Genomic DNA, 20675 nt, shown 5'->3' on the forward strand with positions numbered 1-20675 from the left:
GTTTAACCAAAGTCCCTAGCTGCTACAGCTAGCGAACATCACTAGCCATTCCCATTCACTTTCAGTTTACTGTGTTAACGTTAGCTAACTAGCTCGGTTAACAGGCAAAATTAAATTATTTATTCCATGTCCGAAAGTGTGTTTCATTGGCATCACTCAAAAGCAATGACAAAAGAGAAAAGTTTATGTTTTGACGCCTATTTAGGAGTCTGGAACTAGGGCCATCATTTAGGTAGATTTGCAACGAAATGAGCTGCGACAGTTCACCAGAGTTTACCTACAGCTGTGATGGTAAAAAGGAGAATCATAAATGATCAGACAAGTGCTCTCTTTGAGAAAGCACTTTCACTAAAGTCAAGTCAACTGTCAGACTCTGTAGAAGACTTATTTGATCACTTTAATGCAAAAATGGCAAACATTATGGATGACATTGCTCCATTACAATTCAAGAAAGTTAAGGACAAACAGAAAGCACCATGGAGGCAAAATCCAGCAGTTAAACTTCTAAAAAAGAGAGTGTAGGAAGACTGAAAGAAAATGGGCGAAATACAAACTTCAGATCCACTATGAAATCCATAAAGAGATGCTCCGCACATATAACTCTGAAATATGCAAAGCAAGACAGTCTTTCTTTTCTAACATTATCAATAGAAGTTCAAATAACACTCGTATTCTATTTTCAACTGTTGATAAGTTAAAAAATCCCCCCACAATTAAGCCTGGACTTCTCTCAACTAATAAATGCAATGAGTTTTCATCTTTTTTAAAGGTAAAATTGACAAAATCAGACTCAACATATCTGCTCAATTACAAATTCAACAACCTGAACTTCCAGCAACAAACAGAGGGAAACTAAACTTGATGTCAGAGTTCAGCTTGATACGAAACACTTGAAAAAATGGTACAGAATCTCAGCCCTTCCACATGTGTTTTAGACACTCTGCCTACCAATTTCTTCAAAACTGTTTTTCACCTCATAGCGGCGGATGTCCTTCAAATTGTAAATGTATCACTGCTGTCTGGCACTTTTCCTAAGTCACTGAAAACAGCTGTTGTAAAGCCACTTCTCAAGAAGAATAACCTGGATGCCTCCATGCTAAACAATTACAGGCCCATATCCAATCTACCTTTTATTGGCAAAATGATTGAAAAAGTAGTCTTTAATCAATTAACCACCTTCCTAACATCAAATGGGTATTTTGATTACTTTCAGTCTGGTTTTCGGGCAAATCATAACACTGAAACAGCTCTCATTAAAGTTTCCAATGACATACACCTCAACACAGATTCGGGTAAAACATCAGTCCTAGTGCTACTGGACCTTAGTGCAGCATTTGACACTGTTGATCACAATATTTTACTACACAGACTAGAACACTGGGTTGGATTTACAGGCATAGTTATCAGCTGGCTAAAATCATATCTACAAGAAAGGAGCTTCTTTGTTGCCATCGAAAACTGTACCTCAACACCAACGTCCTTGACCTGTGGTGTTCCCCAGGGGTCGATCTTGGGGCCACTATTATTCAACCTCTATATGCTCCCACTTGGACAAATCATTCAAAATAATTTGATTTCATATCATAGCTATGCAGATGACACACAAATTTACTTAGCTCTATCACCAAACAACTATGGTCCTCTTGAATCTATGTGTCAGTGTATAGAACAAATCAACACCTGGATATCTCAAAATTTTCTTCAGCTGAACAAAGAAAAAACTGTAATTATATTTGGTAAAAACAGAGACTTCCTAATGTGGAGACACAGCACTCAAAAAATACTCCATAGAAATGCATGGGGCTATATTTGTCACGCCAATATGGCCGTTGTCTACACATATCCCACCCCTTCCTCGGCAAAATGTCGACATGTGAATACATTGAGCCAATGTGGTGTGATGTGAATACATTGAGCCAATCATATGGTGTGTTGTAAAGACATCGTGCCAATCATGTGTTGTGATCTCGCCGCTGGAGCAAGATTGGTGTCGTGAAGCCTTTATGCGCCAAAGCATTTCTGCCGAAATGGATGCCCGACGAGTGCCCAAAAAGCGTTGTCATATGGCCGCCGAGTGGAGGGACTTGCCTAAAAAGACTTTGGTAAAAATGAGGAAAGACTTAGGGTTGCCACCCTCCTTGACACAAAAGGGTTGAAGGCAAAGGATACTGTTAAAAATCTTGGTGTATTAATTGACAGTGATCTAAATTTCAACAGCCACATGAAAGCGATAACTAAATCAGCTTTTTACCACCTCAAAAATATTGTCAAACTCAGAGGGCTGATGTCAAAACATGACTTAGAAAAACTCATTCATGCATTTATCTCCAGCAGGGTTGATTACTGCAATGGACTGTTCACAGGCATTCCTAAAAAGACTATTAAACAGCTTCAGGTGATACAAAATGCAGCAGCTAGGACTCTAACAAAAACTAAAAGAACTGACCACATTACTCCAATTCTTAAGTCCTTGCACTGGCTTCCAGTAAGTCACAGAATTGACTTTGAAGCACTATTGCTTGTTTATAAATCAGTAAATGGAGCAGGACCTAAATACTTGTCAGACATGCTTCAGCAGTACACACCTTCTCGTCCTCTCAGGTCCCAGGTGAAAAACCTGCTAGTAAAACCTACAGTTAGAACTAAACATGGTGAAGCAGCTTTTAGCTGCTATGCGGCTCAGCTGTGGAACCAACTTTGGATGCCAGTTTTAAATCTAGACTTAAGACCAAACTGTTCTCAGGCGCTTTCTGCTAACTGTGCCGAAGTTACAAATTCTGAATCCGCCCGATAATTATTCTACTTTGTCTGTTATTACTTTTTTTTTACTACTTTTGCCTTTGTTTTTGCTTACTAATTATTCTTTATTTTTAAATGATTTTACCTTGTGTTTTATGTTTTCTTTTTATTATGATCTTTACCTTTTAACTATTCTTTGACTATATTGCCCTTCTATGCTTTTATTTGTTATTATTGTTTGTTTTTGTTTATGTCAAGCACATTGAATGACCTCTGTGTATGAAATGTGCTATATAAATAAACTTGACTTGACTTGACTTGACTAGATGGCGATTGCGGGCGAGTCCAAAATACATGGGGTCCTATGGAGCTACATGGCTACATTTATTGTTTTCACCTATTTAACAACTGAAACCCTCAGATTTTATTTTATTTTTCGCAAAATGGATATGGATTATCAATCAAAAGTGAAATAATCCGGGAGTCATGTCCTTTCGTTTTCTTACAGGTTGGGTTGTTGTTGCCCATAACACGCTAGCATTGATGCTATGCTATGCTATGATCATGCTAATAAATGACGTCATTGACACGTTTGAAAGGCTTTTTAGAACAATTAAGTGACTTTAAAAATATAATACTCAACCAAGTGTATTGTCTTTGCCTCCCCTTTCGCATACAATATTCAAATTACTTGAAAAAAAATTATATCCCGAGAAAAGTGGATTTTGAGGGTAACAGCTCCATAGACCTCCATTCATTCTGGACTCGCCCGCGAGCACCCCTAAATACAGTACCACACCGGAAGCATTCAGAGAGTGAAGGTTCTCCCCTTATTAGACATTCTCTGGCTGCGACTAGATATGGTAACATTAAATGCTTTACGACAGCTTGCAACAGCTGGCAATGACGTGCACCATTTAATTCACACTGCTTCAACACTGCTATAATCACTGCACACACACACACACACACACACACACACACACACACTACCTGTCTGCGTAGTTAGTCTGTACACATTCTGGTAGATGATCGGCAGATCCTGGATAATGTCATCACCGAGGCCTCGCTCCTGCAGCATCCTGTGTCCTGATTGGTCGACGGTGTGCAGGCGCTTGCAACGCGAGCCGAACATGCAGTCGCCCTGCAGCAGGTGCATGCACAGGTGCAGCTTGGTGCAACCATCCCGAAACGTGCAGGAGCCATGAGGCCCTGAGCCTTTGTTGTAGTGAGAGCACACCTGTATGTGCACACACACACACACACACACCACACATACAGACACCACACACACACATAGAGGAGAGGTGATATTAGTTACTGTATTTGTCACTGTACTTAAAAACACAAAGCATACTACAGCATACTACAGTATACTACATATAGTACATTTTGACTTTGTGATCCATGCAAGGTTTATACACACACAGAGTGGGGCTGAACAATATGGCCACAATTACGTAAATTACGTCTGATAAGTAACGCATCGGGCAAACTGTAGGGTGTCAGTAAAGAGCCAGATCAGAGTGGATCAAAGAGAAATGAAGCAATCCTTAATTTAAAACAGTTTACTTCTAACATTCAGAAATCATTTGATCATAGTTCATTTTGTACAAATAGTACAAACAATCAACTACAGCATACAAAATAAACCTTTTAATGCAATAAACGCATCAACATGGACCGCCAGCCAGCATAACGACGGGCCCTATTCTAATAAAGCACGGACCAGCATAACGACGGGCCCTATTCTAATAAAGCACGGACCAGCAGTACAGAACTACGGGCCCTATTCTAATGAAGCACGGACCAGCAGAACAGAACTACGGGCCCTATTCTAATAAAGCATGGACCAGCAGAGCAGGGCCACCCTAGCCTGGTGAGCCCTCATCACTAATGAATGGAAATTAGCTAATGGCTATTTTGGTTCATGCAAGGGTTGGGCAGCATTCCCTGTGAGCAGACAACTCATTAGTAGTAATTAGTTAGTATTATCTGTTAGCATTGTTTGCTAATGGTCTATGGGTACGTGCACTCTGAGGAAGAGCACTGTGCCACCAATCTAAAAATAGCTTGCGTAAAAGTAAACAAGGTTGTTAAAGAAATTTGTCATCCTAACAACAAGTTTGGAATATCACATTTAGATGGAACTCCCAACTCGTTGCTAAGGCATCCGCAGACATGTGAGGAGCCTCACACATTGAGGTGTTGTGCCTTGAACAAGCCGTTGTTGTTAACACACATTACCTGCAATCCCCTTATATCACCATGTGAAGAGTGCAGATCTTAAAGTAAATACATAAAAGCAGCATATTGTTCAGCCCAAACATACATACTTGCATACACTACCACACACACGTGCGCACATACACACATGTGCGCATACACACACACACACACAAGTGCGCACACACACACACACACACACACACACACACACACAATGATGCACTTTACCTCTGAGCTCCATGTACTCCCAACACACACATACACACACACGTGCGCACACACACATGCGCACATGCACATACACATACTGTACACACACACACACACACACACACGTTGCACTTTACCTCTGAGCTCCATGTGCTCCCAACACTCTATTTCTTTCTTTTTATTCTTTGTTTTTTTTCTTTTTTGTTTTGTTTACTTGTTTTGTTTTTGTTAGCATGTTCCAAACAGCAATGCAATCTCCACACCAACGTGTTGCTTCATCTTCATCATCTGGGTGACCTCCCATCTCCCTCTCACTCCCTCTCTTCTCTTCTCTTTCTCCGCACCACTGTCGCATTTATTTTCTGTTATTTATTTTCACTTTTTTGTCTTTTTTTGTTTGGATGTTTTGGGACATCCTCTGATTGGTGACTTGCTACAACTTCCTAGATCATCTATAAAACATTCATCACTGGCTGAAACACGACGGCTTTGCCATACTGACATTTCCTCATGACAGCTACCTGTCAATCACCCTGCCGCCAGCACACACACATTTTCACGCGAAAAAGGGGGTTGGGGCACTTGATTGGTCGCTCGGAGGAGTTGCCAGGAGACGAAAGGCAGGTCAGGTGACAGGGTGTGGAGTTAAAAACTGCCTTTGCGTGAGGAAAACAGGAACAAGACAAAAACGTTAATGATGGAGTGTCCTGTTGTATGTTTGTCTGTGAATATTTATTCTTTAGTGTGTGTGTTTGGTCTTGAGGGGATTCATTGAGTATGTGAGTGCGTGTTTATATACAGGTCTAGCACTGTATAGTTTCAGGTGTCTCGGAATAGATATGCCCAACAAGGCCTCAAGTCTAGCAGTAATATGATCAGACCAAATGGATATGCCCAACAGGGCCTCAAGTCTAGCAGTAATATGACCAGACCAAAGGGCCTCAAGTCTAGCAGTAATATGACCATACCAAATAGATATGCCCAACAGGGCCTCAAGTCTAGCAGTAATATGACCATACCAAATAGATATGCCCAACAGGGCCTCAAGTCTAGCAGTAATATGACCAGACCAAATAGATATGCCCAACAGGGCCTCAAGTTTAGCAGTAATATGACCAGACCAAAGGGCCTCAAGTCTAGCAATAATATGACCATACCAAATAGATATGCCCAACAGGGCCTCAAGTCTAGCAGTAATATGACCAGACCAAAGGGCCTCAAGTCTAGCAGTAATATGACCAGAGCAAATAGATATGCCCAACAGGGCCTCAAGTCTAGCAGTAATATGACCAGACCAAAGGGCCTCAAGTCTAGCAGTAATATGACCAGAGCAAATAAAAGTACCAATACCTTGATGAAATATTACTCAAGTACAAGTTAAAATACCGATCTGAAAATGTACTCAAGTAAAAGTACCAATACCTTGATGAAATATTACTCAAGTACAAGTTAAAATACCGATCTGAAAATGTACTCAAGTAAAAGTACCAATACCTTGATGAAATATTACTCAAGTACAAGTTAAAATACCGATCTGAAAATGTACTCAAGTAAAAGTACCAATACCTTGATGAAATATTACTCAAGTACAAGTTAAAATACCGATCTGAAAATGTACTCAAGTAAAAGTACCAATACCTTGATGAAATATTACTCAAGTACAAGTTAAAATACCGATCTGAAAATGTACTCAAGTAAAAGTACCAATACCTTGATGAAATATTACTCAAGTACAAGTTAAAATACCGATCTGAAAATGTACTCAAGTAAAAGTACCAATACCTTGATGAAATATTACTCAAGTACAAGTTAAAATACCGATCTGAAAATGTACTCAAGTAAAAGTACCAATACCTTGATGAAATATTACTCAAGTACAAGTTAAAATACCGATCTGAAAATGTACTCAAGTAAAAGTACCAATACCTTGATGAAATATTACTCAAGTACAAGTTAAAATACCGATCTGAAAATGTACTCAAGTAAAAGTACCAATACCTTGATGAAATATTACTCAAGTACAAGTTAAAATACCGATCTGAAAATGTACTCAAGTAAAAGTACCAATACCTTGATGAAATATTACTCAAGTACAAGTTAAAATACCGATCTGAAAATGTACTCAAGTAAAAGTACCAATACCTTGATGAAATATTACTCAAGTACAAGTTAAAATACCGATCTGAAAATGTACTCAAGTAAAAGTACCAATACCTTGATGAAATATTACTCAAGTACAAGTTAAAATACCGATCTGAAAATGTACTCAAGTAAAAGTACCAATACCTTGATGAAATATTACTCAAGTACAAGTTAAAATACCGATCTGAAAATGTTTGTACTCAAGTAAAAGTACCAATACCTTGATGAAATATTACTCAAGTACAAGTTAAAATACCGATCTGAAAATGTACTCAAGTAAAAGTAAAAAGTAGTTCATTTAAAATGTACTTTAAGTAAAAGTTACTTTTTTTTTTTTTTTTTACCAGAACAACCATTTTTCCAAAGACTTTCTAATGAGGAGATACAGCACTCAAAAAATCCTCCATAGTAATGCATGGGGTTAGTTTGTAACGCCAATATGGCAGTTGTCTACACATCATATGTCTACACATATCACAACCCTTCCGCGGCAGAACGTCGACATGTGAATACATTGAGCCAAGCATGTGGTGTGTTGTAAAATACATTGAGCCAATAATGTGGTGTGCTGTGAAGACATCGTGCCAATCATCTGTTGTGATCTCGCTGCTGGAGCAAGATTGGTGTCGTGAAGTCTTACGCACACGCATTTCTGCTGAAATAGATGCACGATAAGTGCCCAAAAAGTGTTGCAATATGGCCACCGAGTGGAGGTACTTGCCTGAAAAGGACGTTGAGAAATGGAGATCTATGTGAAAAATCACCGGAGTTCTCCTTTAAGTTTGAGCAGTAGCTGATTTTCAAAGTTAGTTGCACTCCTCCTTGGGTCGCTTTGCAGTGAACAGTAATCCAGCACAACTGAAAAGCCCCTCACATGCAGCTGAGGCAGGCAGGCCAATGTTGAGTTGCAGAGTTTTTTTTATATTTGGAAACGAGCAGAAGGTTCAGCAGATTAAAGGGCATCATACTGGGGGGGGGAAGTATAGGGCCCCAATGGAGGAGAGGGCCCGTGAAGAGTGGAATACAGGGGGCACAACATTTTCACCAGGCATTAGTAATAACTCAGCTAATCCACACATAAAAAATCCAAACAACTCCATAAGTAGAGTCATGTAATGAAGTGGAATAACACAGGGGAAAAGTATTGAACACGCTAAGAAAAAGCACTAAGGCAAGGAAAGGGAAGGAACGAGCTGGAATCTGTATAGAGAGTAGTTATCCTTTCTATCTGTGCAAATTAATTTAAGCTTGGTTAGCCTACATATTGATGGGCTATAAAAACGTTTTTCATTACCAAGCTGTCACACAAGAAACATTTCATGATGGATAAAAGCAAAAACCTCACCCAAGATCTTTGCAACCTTATTGTTGCAAAACATATCAATAAGCGCTTTCAGATATAACCTCCGGAGTATATAAGGAGGTTTGTCAAACGGAGGTCCTACCCTTCGGATGATTCAGATATGATGCTTACCTGCGGACCTAATACTGACCTTATACGGGCGTATGTGTGAACGACATACACGCACATTACAGAATCTCCGTGTGGTTGTCGAGTGAGGGGTGGGGGCTTGTAGAGTTCACAAGATGCGAGATATGACGCAGAATATATGCGGCCGCTGCCTGTCACAGCTGCTTTTTGTTTACAAAGTGTAGCCTATGCATTATGTAGGCTAAAGAAGAGAAATCTATTGTGCATAGGCTAATACTTGAAGTAGGCTAGTCACGTAAGTTGACCGCACTTGAAATTGACCTAGCCTACAGTATTTGTATAGTGCTTCAAATAAACACATTTATCTGTTTTCAATGTTATGTACCAGAATTAGCTATAGAACCCCAAATCTGGTTTGCGTTGGAGAGAGAACTTTATGGTAGGCTACCAGCCAATTCAGTAGGCTAACTCAAGACGTCAAGATCATACTCATTTTTAAGCAACAAACAAAATACTAACATTAATAACAGTGAAGTTGTTCGTTTTTTCATGGTTTATTTTTTCTAAAAGCATCCTCTCCCCATGTGTCGCATTTACGTAAGGAGCTTGGAACAAAGTTGGGTTTTCTTCGTTTTCATTTTCTCTAGGCATATATGCTCAGCAAATATCAGCGAGTTCAGCAGGTCATGAAGGCTATCAATGAACAGAAAACCGTGTTGGCAATTTATTAAATACTCCTGTTATTGTCGTCAACGACGTCGCTGTAGGCTACTGCCTTTTCAGCGCCTTCTGCTTATGATGATTCAGTCTTCTGAATTCGTTTGTCCTTGCCGTGCAGTTGTAGGCTAACGTGTCGTTCCCTTCAGGTGTTCTATCAAAATGTTGTATGCCCTCATGGACAGTAGCTCCGTGATGTCTGCATCTTTCCAGGTCGGAGATTTTCTGGACAGCACTATGCCACTCCATCATAACACTGGCATTTAAGTCAGATCTAACCACATGGACGCACGAAAGAAACGTCACCAACACGCCCTCTCACTAGGTGTGAATTTTAACCGCATGTTCTACTCCTCGTTCAGACACAGCACATTTACATAATGTCCGGAGGAAATACTAGGGGGGGAGTAGTATAAACACCGGGTAAATTCGGACTTCCATATGACCGGTTATGTCGTTCAGATATACGGCCCCACCGTTTAACATCGGCAGAACCTCCGGTCTTACACGTGTGTCTGAAAGCGCTTAATGAAACTGGTTACAGATGCATTTCAAAACATCAGAATCTTCCAGTAAGCAGCATGGGAGCCATTATCTGCAAGTGGAAGAAACATCACTGCATCATCAACCAGCCATGCACAGAATCTCCTCGTAATATTTCTGACCAGGGAGTCAGAAGGATAGTCAATTCCAAGAGCCAAGGACCACTCGGAGAAAGCTCCAGAAAGACTTGAAGGCAGCCAATTCAATTAAATAGTTCTGGAAGTAACTAAAGATCAGGATTCACAAGAGAGACCCCTGGAATCTGTTTAGAACAATGGGCCAAAATCAGACCTGATACTGCGACTAATAAGTTTTGTCATACAGGAAATGTCTTGAAGCTGTCTTTACAAACAAAGGCTTTTCCACAAAGTATTGAAGAAATTTCAGTAGGCACGTTCAATACTTTTTTCCTGTGTCATTCCACTTTAATACACAAAACTCTTATGTTTGGATTTTTTATATGTGTGTTTCTATAATGTGTGGTGAAAGTTTCGAATAGACTCACTGGAAGTTTAGGCTAATTACTGGGAAAAAAAGCGTTCAATACTTATTTCCACCATATATTTATTTTACCTGAATATTTTAACTTTAAAATTAAATGTCAAAATGAATGTCAGACGAAATTTAAAGTTTGACTGACTGGATTTTGTACAAATCATAGTGAAAACTGTGTAAGGTCACTCGCACTCTCCCTTGCTAAAGAGCTAATGGTTTAGTCCGCCTGCACGATTCATAGTCAAGGCCTATCTTTTGTTTATTTAGTTGAGCATCGCTAGTAGTGGACCGCTAATTGTTTTGCTGCTGGTGCAATGTCTTTCTCCAAGAAAGCCAAGTCAGGTCACTAAAAACAAAAGGCCAAAACAGGAAAAAGAGAGACATCAAAATGAGGGGAAACAACTGCTAATAAACTTATTTCCAAAGAAAAGTGAGCACAAACGTCAAAATATGAAATCCCATGGTGTTTGCTTAAATATCTCCGCAATCATTAGTGCTAAAACGAACTGAGACAACCGATTGGAATACCGGAAAATACCCTTTCATAGGTTAGGCTAATCTGATGCATCTCGTGATCTAGTCTCCATCACTTTCAGAAAGACTGCATGGCACCAGCTTGATTCATGTCCTGTTGTAGGCTACATGCTGATCATTATCACTAGGCTAGTGGTTTAGGGCGCGATTTTTTTCTCTCCTTTTCCGTTTTTGTTAGTCTTAACTTTTTTTTTTACTCAAGTAACTGATGGGATTTTTGATGTAGCGAAGTACAATACTTCACTCAAAATGTAATCAAGTAAAATTTAAAATAACGATTTTATAAACTACTTAAAAAATACAAAATACACAGAAAAACTACTCAATACAGTAACGTGAGTAAATGTATTTCGTTACTTTCCACCTCTGCTTACACGGCATCCTAACACACACACACACACACACACACACACACACACACACTGCACGTCATGGGAGTACTTACACGGCTTCCTGACACACACACACACACACACACACACACACTGCACGTCATGGGAGTACTTACACGGCTTCCTGACACACACACACACACAAAAAACACACACACACTGCACGTCATGGGAGTACTTACACGGCTTCCTCACACACACACACACACACACACACACACACACACTGCACGTCATGGGAGTACTTACACGGCTTCCTGACACACACACACACACACACTGCACGTCATGGGAGTTAAAAGTTATTGAAAGTATCAGCATTGTCCTCACTTAACCACCTAACCCATCAGGTAACCCTAACCCTAACCAATAACTAGACATCAGTTTGAATCGGCGTTGGCGTCAACTTTGGAGGAGTTGGACTTGTGCTGTTCTTTGAAAGTTGAGCAACACAATGCACTTAAGTCATTCCTTTCGAAGAAGGATGTATTTGCCGTTTTGCCGACCAGATACGGATATGGTCGTAGCGCTGGCCTATTGCATGCCTAGGCAGTTTGAAAGACAATTCTCTGCCCGCCCCTTGGATTAAGCGAGGTGAATGGGTCGATTCCAGACTATACATTTCAATGATATAGGATGGCCCGCCAGGGTAGTAATGTAGGCCTATCTATATCTAATTATAGTTGGGCTACTTCTGATAGGCTTTATTAGAGTAATGTAGGCCTACTTCTGATAGGCTTTATTAGAGTAATGTAGGCCTACTTCTGATAGGCCTACATTACTCTAATACAGCCTATCTAGAGTAATGTAGGCCTATCTATATCTAATTATAGTTGAGTGGCATGCCAGCTTGTCGCTTTGGCATTCCAAGTCAGACAAACCGGGATGCGAGATGGCACTGTTTGCATATCCGAACCAATTCACCAGCATTTGAAGCTACTGTAAACCACAAAGGCTGGTGATGTGCCTACCAATCAAATCAACTTCTGATATCGAGACGGTTTCCTCAGAAATGTCTGCATCCTAGCAGAAACGAAACCTATGCGTTTCATTCCATTGTGTGTGCCACTCACCTGCCTTTGCCATAGCGACAGTTTCCATACACAAAATATTTGCAAAGATGGAGTTCTTGACAGTCCTCGCATTCTTGCTTAGAGTAGTTCTTACACAGCCGAAGAGATGTTTTGGCAACAACGACGCAGTCGGACCCCCACTCTCCTCCCGTTGTTCGCTCTCTGGTCTTCACTATTGCGAACCTGGGACATTTCTTGACGATGTACCAAAAATCGTCTTCTTCGGTACCAAAACGCTGGTAGACTTTGCGATAGAGCTGCAGCAAGTCCATGGCGCCTTTGTTCGAGCATAATATACTGGTGGCATGATGAATAACTCTTGCGTAGTTCGACATTTTATTAGAGTTTCTTATGCACCTCGACCGGAATTCGGTGCCGTGCTGTGACTCCAGCTGGCGAAAGCGGAAGCTCGTGTTTTGATGCGTCGGTTTGCGGAGTGCGGACTCGCCCCCAAGAAGGAGGTGTTCCCCGGCATCCATTCCCTGCGTAAATACAGTGTGTTTTACCTGGTTCTATTTGGTGTAGGCTACACTAGTGATGCTGTATTCACAGGATTGCAAGGCTTTGACTTGCATAGCCCACCACAGATTGCGCCTCAGAATGCGGTGAAATTTGTGGCGTTGCGGATGTGGCTTAGCAAGAGGAACATTTAGGGAAATTCTAAATTAAAATCTCTCATGATAAGCACATTTTCATCTATGCACTATTAATTTATGCAGCAGCCGTTCATAGGCCTACTCATTCAGTATTTTTAGCCTAGTTTTTCTAATCTCCCCAAGGACAGTAAACCTACCAACAATATGTTTGTGTTAAGATTAGACCGCCGTAAAATGCCAATTTTTGATAAGAGAGTCCGCAGCTGATAAAAATGCTGCTCATTGCACCAAGCTCACTGATGTCGCGCGTGTTCACCACCCGGAGCTCAGAAGCTTTCAGCAAGCCCAAGAACTTCGACATATATGCCCACTTTTAACACAGCGGGAATATGAGCAATCATTGCCATTTCGATACTCATTTTACACATACTCTAGTCTACATAGTCCACCACCCCCACTAAAATTACGCCAAAACGCTAACTATGGTTGCTGACGACGACACATGCAGCGTTGCCCTGACCATGTCAACGTTCAATAAGAGGAACAGTTTTCATACAGAAGTAAGTGGCATAAGGGCTTCATTCTACTTGAAAAAAAGTAGGCTAGGTTTCCGCTCGATTGTAATGATGCGAAAAAATGTGTCTCTAACATTGTAAGCCTACTTGTTGTGTCCTGATACATTGTGTCCTGGCTGATACATTGTTTGTGTCACACTGTTGCCGACCACGGGGTGGCAGTATAGCTACTAGGTTGCGCCATGGTTTGCTCGCTATAACTGTCATGTGGCGCTTGCCGTATTGTTGTCATGCGACCAACATGGAGTGCAGAGACCCATGATCTGGTGCCCGGTGGATACGCTTGGCTTTCAAAGTCGTTGATTGTCAAGCGATCATGTCTTCTTTAAGTAAAATTATGGTGACTGGTTCTACGGTGAATCGGGAAGGATTGAGCAAGAACGGGCAAAAGAGTGCATTTAGGAGAATCTGGACCAACTTGTTAGCGCTATGCTAGCTAGCTACTGTCAAATAAACGGCTAGTAAGCTAGTTCTGTGTTGGTAGAAGTTGTCAGCTTGTCGACAAGCCAGTGCATTATACCATCTGTATTATTTTTCAAACATGACGGAGGCGGCGAAGAACGACGATCAGCGACCGGTTCCGAGGGAGCAGGCGATACTGGAAAGCTTCTTCACTCAGCTCGGGATGTTCTCGTTCGACCGAGCCAAAGACTACGTGGAGAAGGAGAAGGACATCAGTAAGAGCGCCGGGCCCATATGGGCCTCTTTGCTAGCTGCTCTGGCCCACCTCGCTGCTGCGGAGAAAGCCTACCACAACATGACGTTCCTCGGTCAGAAATTGGGTACGGGCGTTTTGCATTTTTGTGGATAAACACTTGGCATGAATCATGATGTACTAGGGAAATCGTGTTAGTCTACACTTGATGGAGTCTTTTTAGTTGGAGACACCTTGAATATGATATGAATATGATCATAGCTGCCTAACATGTACAGTTTCACATTAAAACCATATTGATTTTTATTTGTTACCATCATTCTTCTAGAAGGTGGTTGGTCCAGCAATAACTGTGTGTGTATGTGTTAGGCTATGGACATGCTCTCTGTAAAAATACTACATAACAATAATTATTGATATTCCAGGAAGTTAGGCATCAAAGGTCACATGTTACTGACAGAACTCTGCAGTGGAAGGTTATTCTGACAGGAGTGAAAGTGAAACCTGGTGGTTAATGCTTTCCTTCTATCACCATTAAGATCATCTGAATTCCCAATATTTTTATGATGATACTCTACGTTAGGTAGATAGATAGATAGATAGATAGATACTTTATTGATCCCCAAGGGGAAATTTTAACGTTGTCTCATGTTAATTGCAACAGGAGGCCAGTCATTCTTCAGCAGGAAAGATTCCATTAGGACCACGTACACCTCGGTGTTCAACGAGCTAAAGAAGGTCATCTCCATGGGCCGGCTCAGCTCCTCCGCAGGCTCCGCCCCTTTCCTGGAGGACCTGCTATCCCATCTGTCCGAGCAACTGTGCCACTTCACGCAGGCTCGGACAGAGATCGCAGATTTCTATGAGAAGATGTTGGCGCTGGCCAACCAGAAGAGCGTCCACTCCGAGGAGCTGGTCAGCATGCTGGAGAGCGTCCTGCACAAGTACAGCTCCAAGTGGGTGTTTATTTGTGTTTGTTTATTTGTGTTTATTTGTGTTTGTTTATTTGTGTTTATTTGTGTGTCTGTATATGGAATGGTATACGATCAGTAGAATGTGGCTCCAAGTGGGTGTGTATTTGTGTTTATTTGTGTTTATTTGTGTTTATTTGCTCTGCCCCCTGACCCCAGGTTCCACCACCCCATCCTGAGCCGGATGGAGGGCTGCTTCCAGCTGGAGGTGGACGTTCTGTGCCAGCTGCTGCGGTGCCAGGTGGAGGTGTGTGAGTGGCGCTTCCTGCCCGCGCTGCTGTGCCTGCACGCTGCCCACACCAAGCTGACCGCCTGGGCGCAGCTGTTCGAGCGCCAGCGCGAGACGCGCAAGCACCTGTTCGGTGGCCAATCGCAGAAGGCCGCTCAGCCGCCGCACCTGTACGTGTGGCTGCAGCGTCTGCAGGGGTCACTGCTGGCCAAGTTCAGCTTCTACTTCCACGAGACACTGAGCCGGCAGACGCTGGCGGCGGAGATGAAGGCGCTGACTGCGCGCACCTCGCCCGACTACTACGGCCGCGCATCCTCCTTCATCCGCAAGCACGACGCCGCCAGCGTCTCACTCGTCTTCGACAACCGCGGCCACGAGAGCTTCCAGGGCCACGGCTACCACCACCCCCACTGGATGCGAGCCGCTAAATGGACCAGTTCCCGGGCGGTGGTGGTATCCGCCATCCTCGAAGGCCCGTCACGCCACTGGCCCAACGCTGCCCGGCTATCGGTCCGCCGCACTGGCCGCGTCATCATGATAATGAGCGACCGCGGGGCCGAGCTCAACGCGCTGGACAAGGTGGTGCACTTCTACGACGACAAGGTGCAGAGCACCTACTTCCTGTCCCGGCCCGAGCCGCATTTCACCGGTGGTCATCTTACTGACCGCCCGGCTCAGAGAGGGTCATCTTCGGACGGCACGCCAGAGAAGGACTCCTACATCACGGCCTTCCTGCTGGAGCTGACCGGCTCGCTCCGCAACACCAAGCCCTTCAGCTGGCTCAAGCCTGGGTCCAAGGGCTGAGAACATACATACATGCACACACACACACACACACACACACACACACACACACACCAAGCCCTTCAGCTGGCTCAAGCCTGGGTCCAAGAGCTGAGAACATACACATGCACACACACACACACACACACACACACACACACCAAGCCCTTCAGCTGGCTCAAGCCTGGGTCCAAGGGCTGAGATCACGCACACGCAGGTACACACACACACACACACACACACACACACACACACACACACACACACACACACACACACACAGGACTGGAGAGGAGTGCAAGCCCAGATATTGAGGTTGTGCAGGTTCTGCAGAGGGTGCATATGTGCAGTAGTTGTGATGATTGATGTCAGGTGGGACTGATTGTATGTTTTGGTCTAAACACATGCTAAGCCTTTTTGCTTGAAATAACACATAAATGTGTGTAACCTTTTAAAAAGGCGTCCATTTCGTCTTTGTTTTAAGTTGTTACTCTGAACATCTAGTGGTCCAGTTTGCCTGTAGGTGTGTCTGCAACTGCCTGTCTGCTTGACTCTTGACCAAAGAAGGTGGTTGCAGCTCTTGTGAACAACACAGGCACATTATTTTTTTACTTGATATTTTAAGTCTCTGTTTAAGTTTAAGTCACTGTTTGTGAGATAGGAATCTAACAAGTGCTCTTGAACCTTTCCAAGCAATTTCTCTATCAAAATGCTGCTATGTCAAAACATCTGATTATTTGGAGGTTTATTTTAGATGACTAATATTTTAAGTGATCATTATGGTGAGCGTGGTTGAGATATCTGTATGTTCTGGAGACTCCAAATACATAATAAAGTTTTGAACCTGTAAGATGAATCTGTCACCCTACAGTAGGTGTGTGTGGGCATTCTGTCTAGTGTATACTGTGTGTGGCCGCTTAAGCAATTCCATTCATAATGGCATTTACACTTAATGATGTAGCAGTTGATTTTTAATCAAAGGCGACCTATCCTATAGTGTAGATTTGTGACCCTGCAAGGCGAAACCAGTCGTTTTGCGCACGGTGCTATTTTGAGAAAATCCACAATAAACGGATGGAGTGGAGACACTAATAACCCTGGCCAATGGAGACACTACTAATACCCCTGGCCAATGGAGACACTAATACCCCTGGCCAATGGACATACTACTAATAACCCTGGCCAATGGAGACACTAATACCCCTGGCCAATGGACATACTACTAATACCCCTGGCCAATGGAGACACTACTAATAACCCTGGCCAATGGAGACACTACTAATACCCCTGGCCAATGGAGACACTAATACCCCTGGCCAATGGACATACTACTAATAACCCTGGCCAATGGAGACACTAATACCCCTGGCCAATGGAGACACTACTAATACCCCTGGCCAATGGACATACTACTAATAACCCTGGCCAATGGAGACACTAATACCCCTGGCCAATGGAGACACTACTAATAACCCTGGCCAATGGAGACACTGTCGCACACCCTGTGATAGTCAAGACACTTGTGGTGTTCCAAATGAATTATGGGTGGATCAGCCAGGAGGTGGCGCCAGAGGATCGTATTCAAAACACACAGTCTCATGGCCATTTGGTCATTCTCATACTGTAGGGCCATTGAAGGCCAATGCGAATGTATTAATTAGTTTGTGTTTATTTTGGCAAAAGCAAACAAAAACACACACTTAGTCACTTCTAATAGTGCATGCTGTTTGTTATCTTAGTCACTTCTAATAGTGCTGTTTGTTATCTTTTCCCATCTCTGTCTTACCACCACATACTCATTGCATTTTACAATCTAGTCAAGGACGTAGAGACAGCGGCCCAGTGCACATGCCTCATGGGAGTTGTAGTTCTCATTAAGGTTCCTATGGTCATGCAGCGGCCCAGTGCACACGCCTCATGGGAGTTGTAGTTCTCATTAAGGTTCCTATGGTCATGCAGCCTAGAAATCTAGACGCGCCCCTAGCGGCAAATTACATTTGCTGCCAGGGCTAGTCTAGCAACTCTCTGTTGGCTTGTGAGCTCCAGAAATTGAAACTCAATCAGGCCAATGAAATCGTGTATAGAGTCGTTCGGTGGGCTTAACATAATGATTGATGGCAGAGTTGCAACGGTATGGCTTGAATTCCCTGCTACTTGAAAACAAATAAGATGAATGTTGCTGTTGGCGAACAGTGTGACACGAGTTAAGCTTTTATTAAATTGGCAAACGTTTGAACTAGCCAACTAGCTCCGCTGGTGGGAAACGCATGGGACTCATAGCGCTGCCGCTGTCCTATTGCATGCAGAGGGAATTTGAAAGACAACTGATTATCCCGCCCCTCGGACTGAGCACTGCGAACGGTGAGTGCCCAGACCCTACATTTTAATGTGGGTCTGGCTCGTCAGGCTAGTGGTCATGCATCTACAGAGATGAACTCACATAGGAGAAGTGAAGTGTACACTAGAGCTGGTCAACAACACGTCGTCAGCTCCACCATTGGCCAGGGGTATTAGTGGTGTCTCCATTGGCCAGGGTTAGTAGTGTCTCCACCATTGGCCAGGGGTATTAGTGTCTCCGTTGGCCAGGATTATTAGTGTCTCCACCATTGGCCAGGGGTATTAGTGGTGTCTCCATTGGTCAGGGTTATAAGTGTCTCTGTGTGGAGGGCAGCAAAGGCAAACAAGCTGTGCATGCAACACACACACACACAGACAGACACAAAGTGTATTCACCAGGTTCACACACATACACACACACACACACACACACACACACACACAGGGGGAGTTCGGCTGTTTTTAGATGGCTCAGGTCAGCCAGAACAGAGCAACAGACTGACTTCAGCAAAAAGGCAATCAAGGTCGTCACCCAGTGCGCTTGGGCAGCATACTGTGTCTGCAGGTTGTTCTCCACAGGCAGCTGAAAAACAGCACCCACATGGCAAAGAGCCACGTAGCAAAGTCAAACACACTGGTTCAAAAATGTTGGGAGCAGGGGCGGAGTTGCAATCGGGAGTTTTCCCCGGTCGGCCGGCCCATAGAGCATTACTTACAGAGTCGATGAGTCGTACATGAGATATGCATTTCCGTGAAAACCTCCGAGATCTACAATTCAGTTCTAAAACGTCCAACCAATATTTATACCACTCGCTCACTGTCTATATGTCATTCATGGTTACCCTGCACATTAATCTCTCCGCTGATTTTTGTGTAGGCTGGCCTTAATCTTTTATCTTAATTAATTTTTGTCTTATTCAGGCGTTACAGAACTTTCATGGTCACAAATAAAATAAAAAAAAAAAAAATTTTCATTTGTTTGTTTGTTCTTAAATTAACGCAGGGCTAGGCTAGAATGGAGCAAAGCCTCCTGGGAATGGGGAATGTGTTTCTGGTTTATCCAATGAACCGATTGCAGGTCAAGTCTATTTACAGAAATGTAGGGGGATAAATGAGCGACCCCTCGTCTAATGGCATGACCCTACAAGCGATCAAGTTCGAGGAAAACTACAGGATTTTTGACAGTCGACGGATTTGCGTGGTTGCTTACTTGCTGTTTTACACATGGGTGGAAGGCAGAGAGAATTGAGAAAGGCTAGCGGAGCTAAAGCATTGACGTTATTGCTAGGCAGAAACTAGCACAAGTTGATATGTAGCCTAGGCCTAGCCTAATGACTAATTAGTGGGCCACTCAGGCTGATAAATGGTTTGTGGAACTCATTGAAACTAGGCCTACTTTAATCATTCTCTACAAACCTATTCAATGTGCCTGGTTTTTCAATTATTTAATTACCTGTGTTATTAGGTTGACATTGTCTGTAGGCTAGGCCTTCTTTAAAATGTATACAGGCATTGTCTGTAGGCTAGGCCTTCTTTAAAATGTATACAGGCATTGTCTGTAGGCTAGGCCTTCTTTAAAATGTATACAGGCATTGTCTGTAGGCTAGGCCTTCTTTCATTTTTTTACAGGCAACTATGATGCCCAGATATGTCCTTCCATGATGCTTAAGCAATTGAAATTTCCATCCACCCACAAAGCTGTTTTTATACTGCACTTAAATATCTAGTTCCTTACACATTTATTGAGTGCCTGGTTTGTGGTTGATTGGCTTGTTGTATTGCATTAGCACTATCCATAGTTCCTTTCTCCAAATGTAGCCTATACGTAGCCTATTAGTATTTTAAATTGACATATATATTTTGTTTGTGCTATTGATGTGTGTGCGTGTTTGGGGGTGGGGGGGGTGTTGGGAGGGGGAGCTTGGCCGGTGCCGTCAGAATTTTCCCGGTGGATTTTAGTGCCCCACTCCGCCCCTGGTTGGGAGACTTACTGTAATATACACACTGGTTCAGTGGTGCTGGG

General features: G+C 42.8%; 2 protein-coding genes across 2 annotated transcripts in view; one reads left to right on the forward strand and one right to left on the reverse strand.

Annotated features, from left to right (window-relative positions):
• Positions 1-13088, reverse strand: part of parp12b (poly (ADP-ribose) polymerase family, member 12b) — a 31296-nt gene extending 18208 nt beyond the window's left edge. The window contains exons 1-3 of the mRNA XM_048235611.1: positions 12507-13088; positions 11666-11690; positions 3733-4105 (exon numbers count right to left, since the gene is read on the reverse strand). Coding sequence (XP_048091568.1) covers positions 3733-4105; positions 11666-11690; positions 12507-12985 — 877 coding nt within the window. The 5' untranslated portion in view covers positions 12986-13088. The remainder of the gene's footprint in view (positions 1-3732; positions 4106-11665; positions 11691-12506) is intronic.
• Positions 13089-13229: 141 nt separating this feature from the next.
• On the forward strand, positions 13230-17183 carry kics2 (KICSTOR subunit 2). Its single transcript, XM_048234815.1, has 3 exons — positions 13230-14459; positions 14997-15288; positions 15463-17183. Exons 1-3 carry the CDS (start codon positions 14219-14221, stop codon positions 16334-16336), a joined length of 1407 nt encoding a protein of 468 aa, XP_048090772.1. The 5' UTR covers positions 13230-14218; the 3' UTR covers positions 16337-17183.
• Positions 17184-20675: the final 3492 nt, after the last annotated feature.

The sequence above is a fragment of the Alosa alosa genome, chromosome 23 (genome assembly GCF_017589495.1).
Source record: "Alosa alosa isolate M-15738 ecotype Scorff River chromosome 23, AALO_Geno_1.1, whole genome shotgun sequence".
In the NCBI taxonomy this organism is placed as follows: Eukaryota; Metazoa; Chordata; class Actinopteri; order Clupeiformes; family Clupeidae; genus Alosa; species Alosa alosa.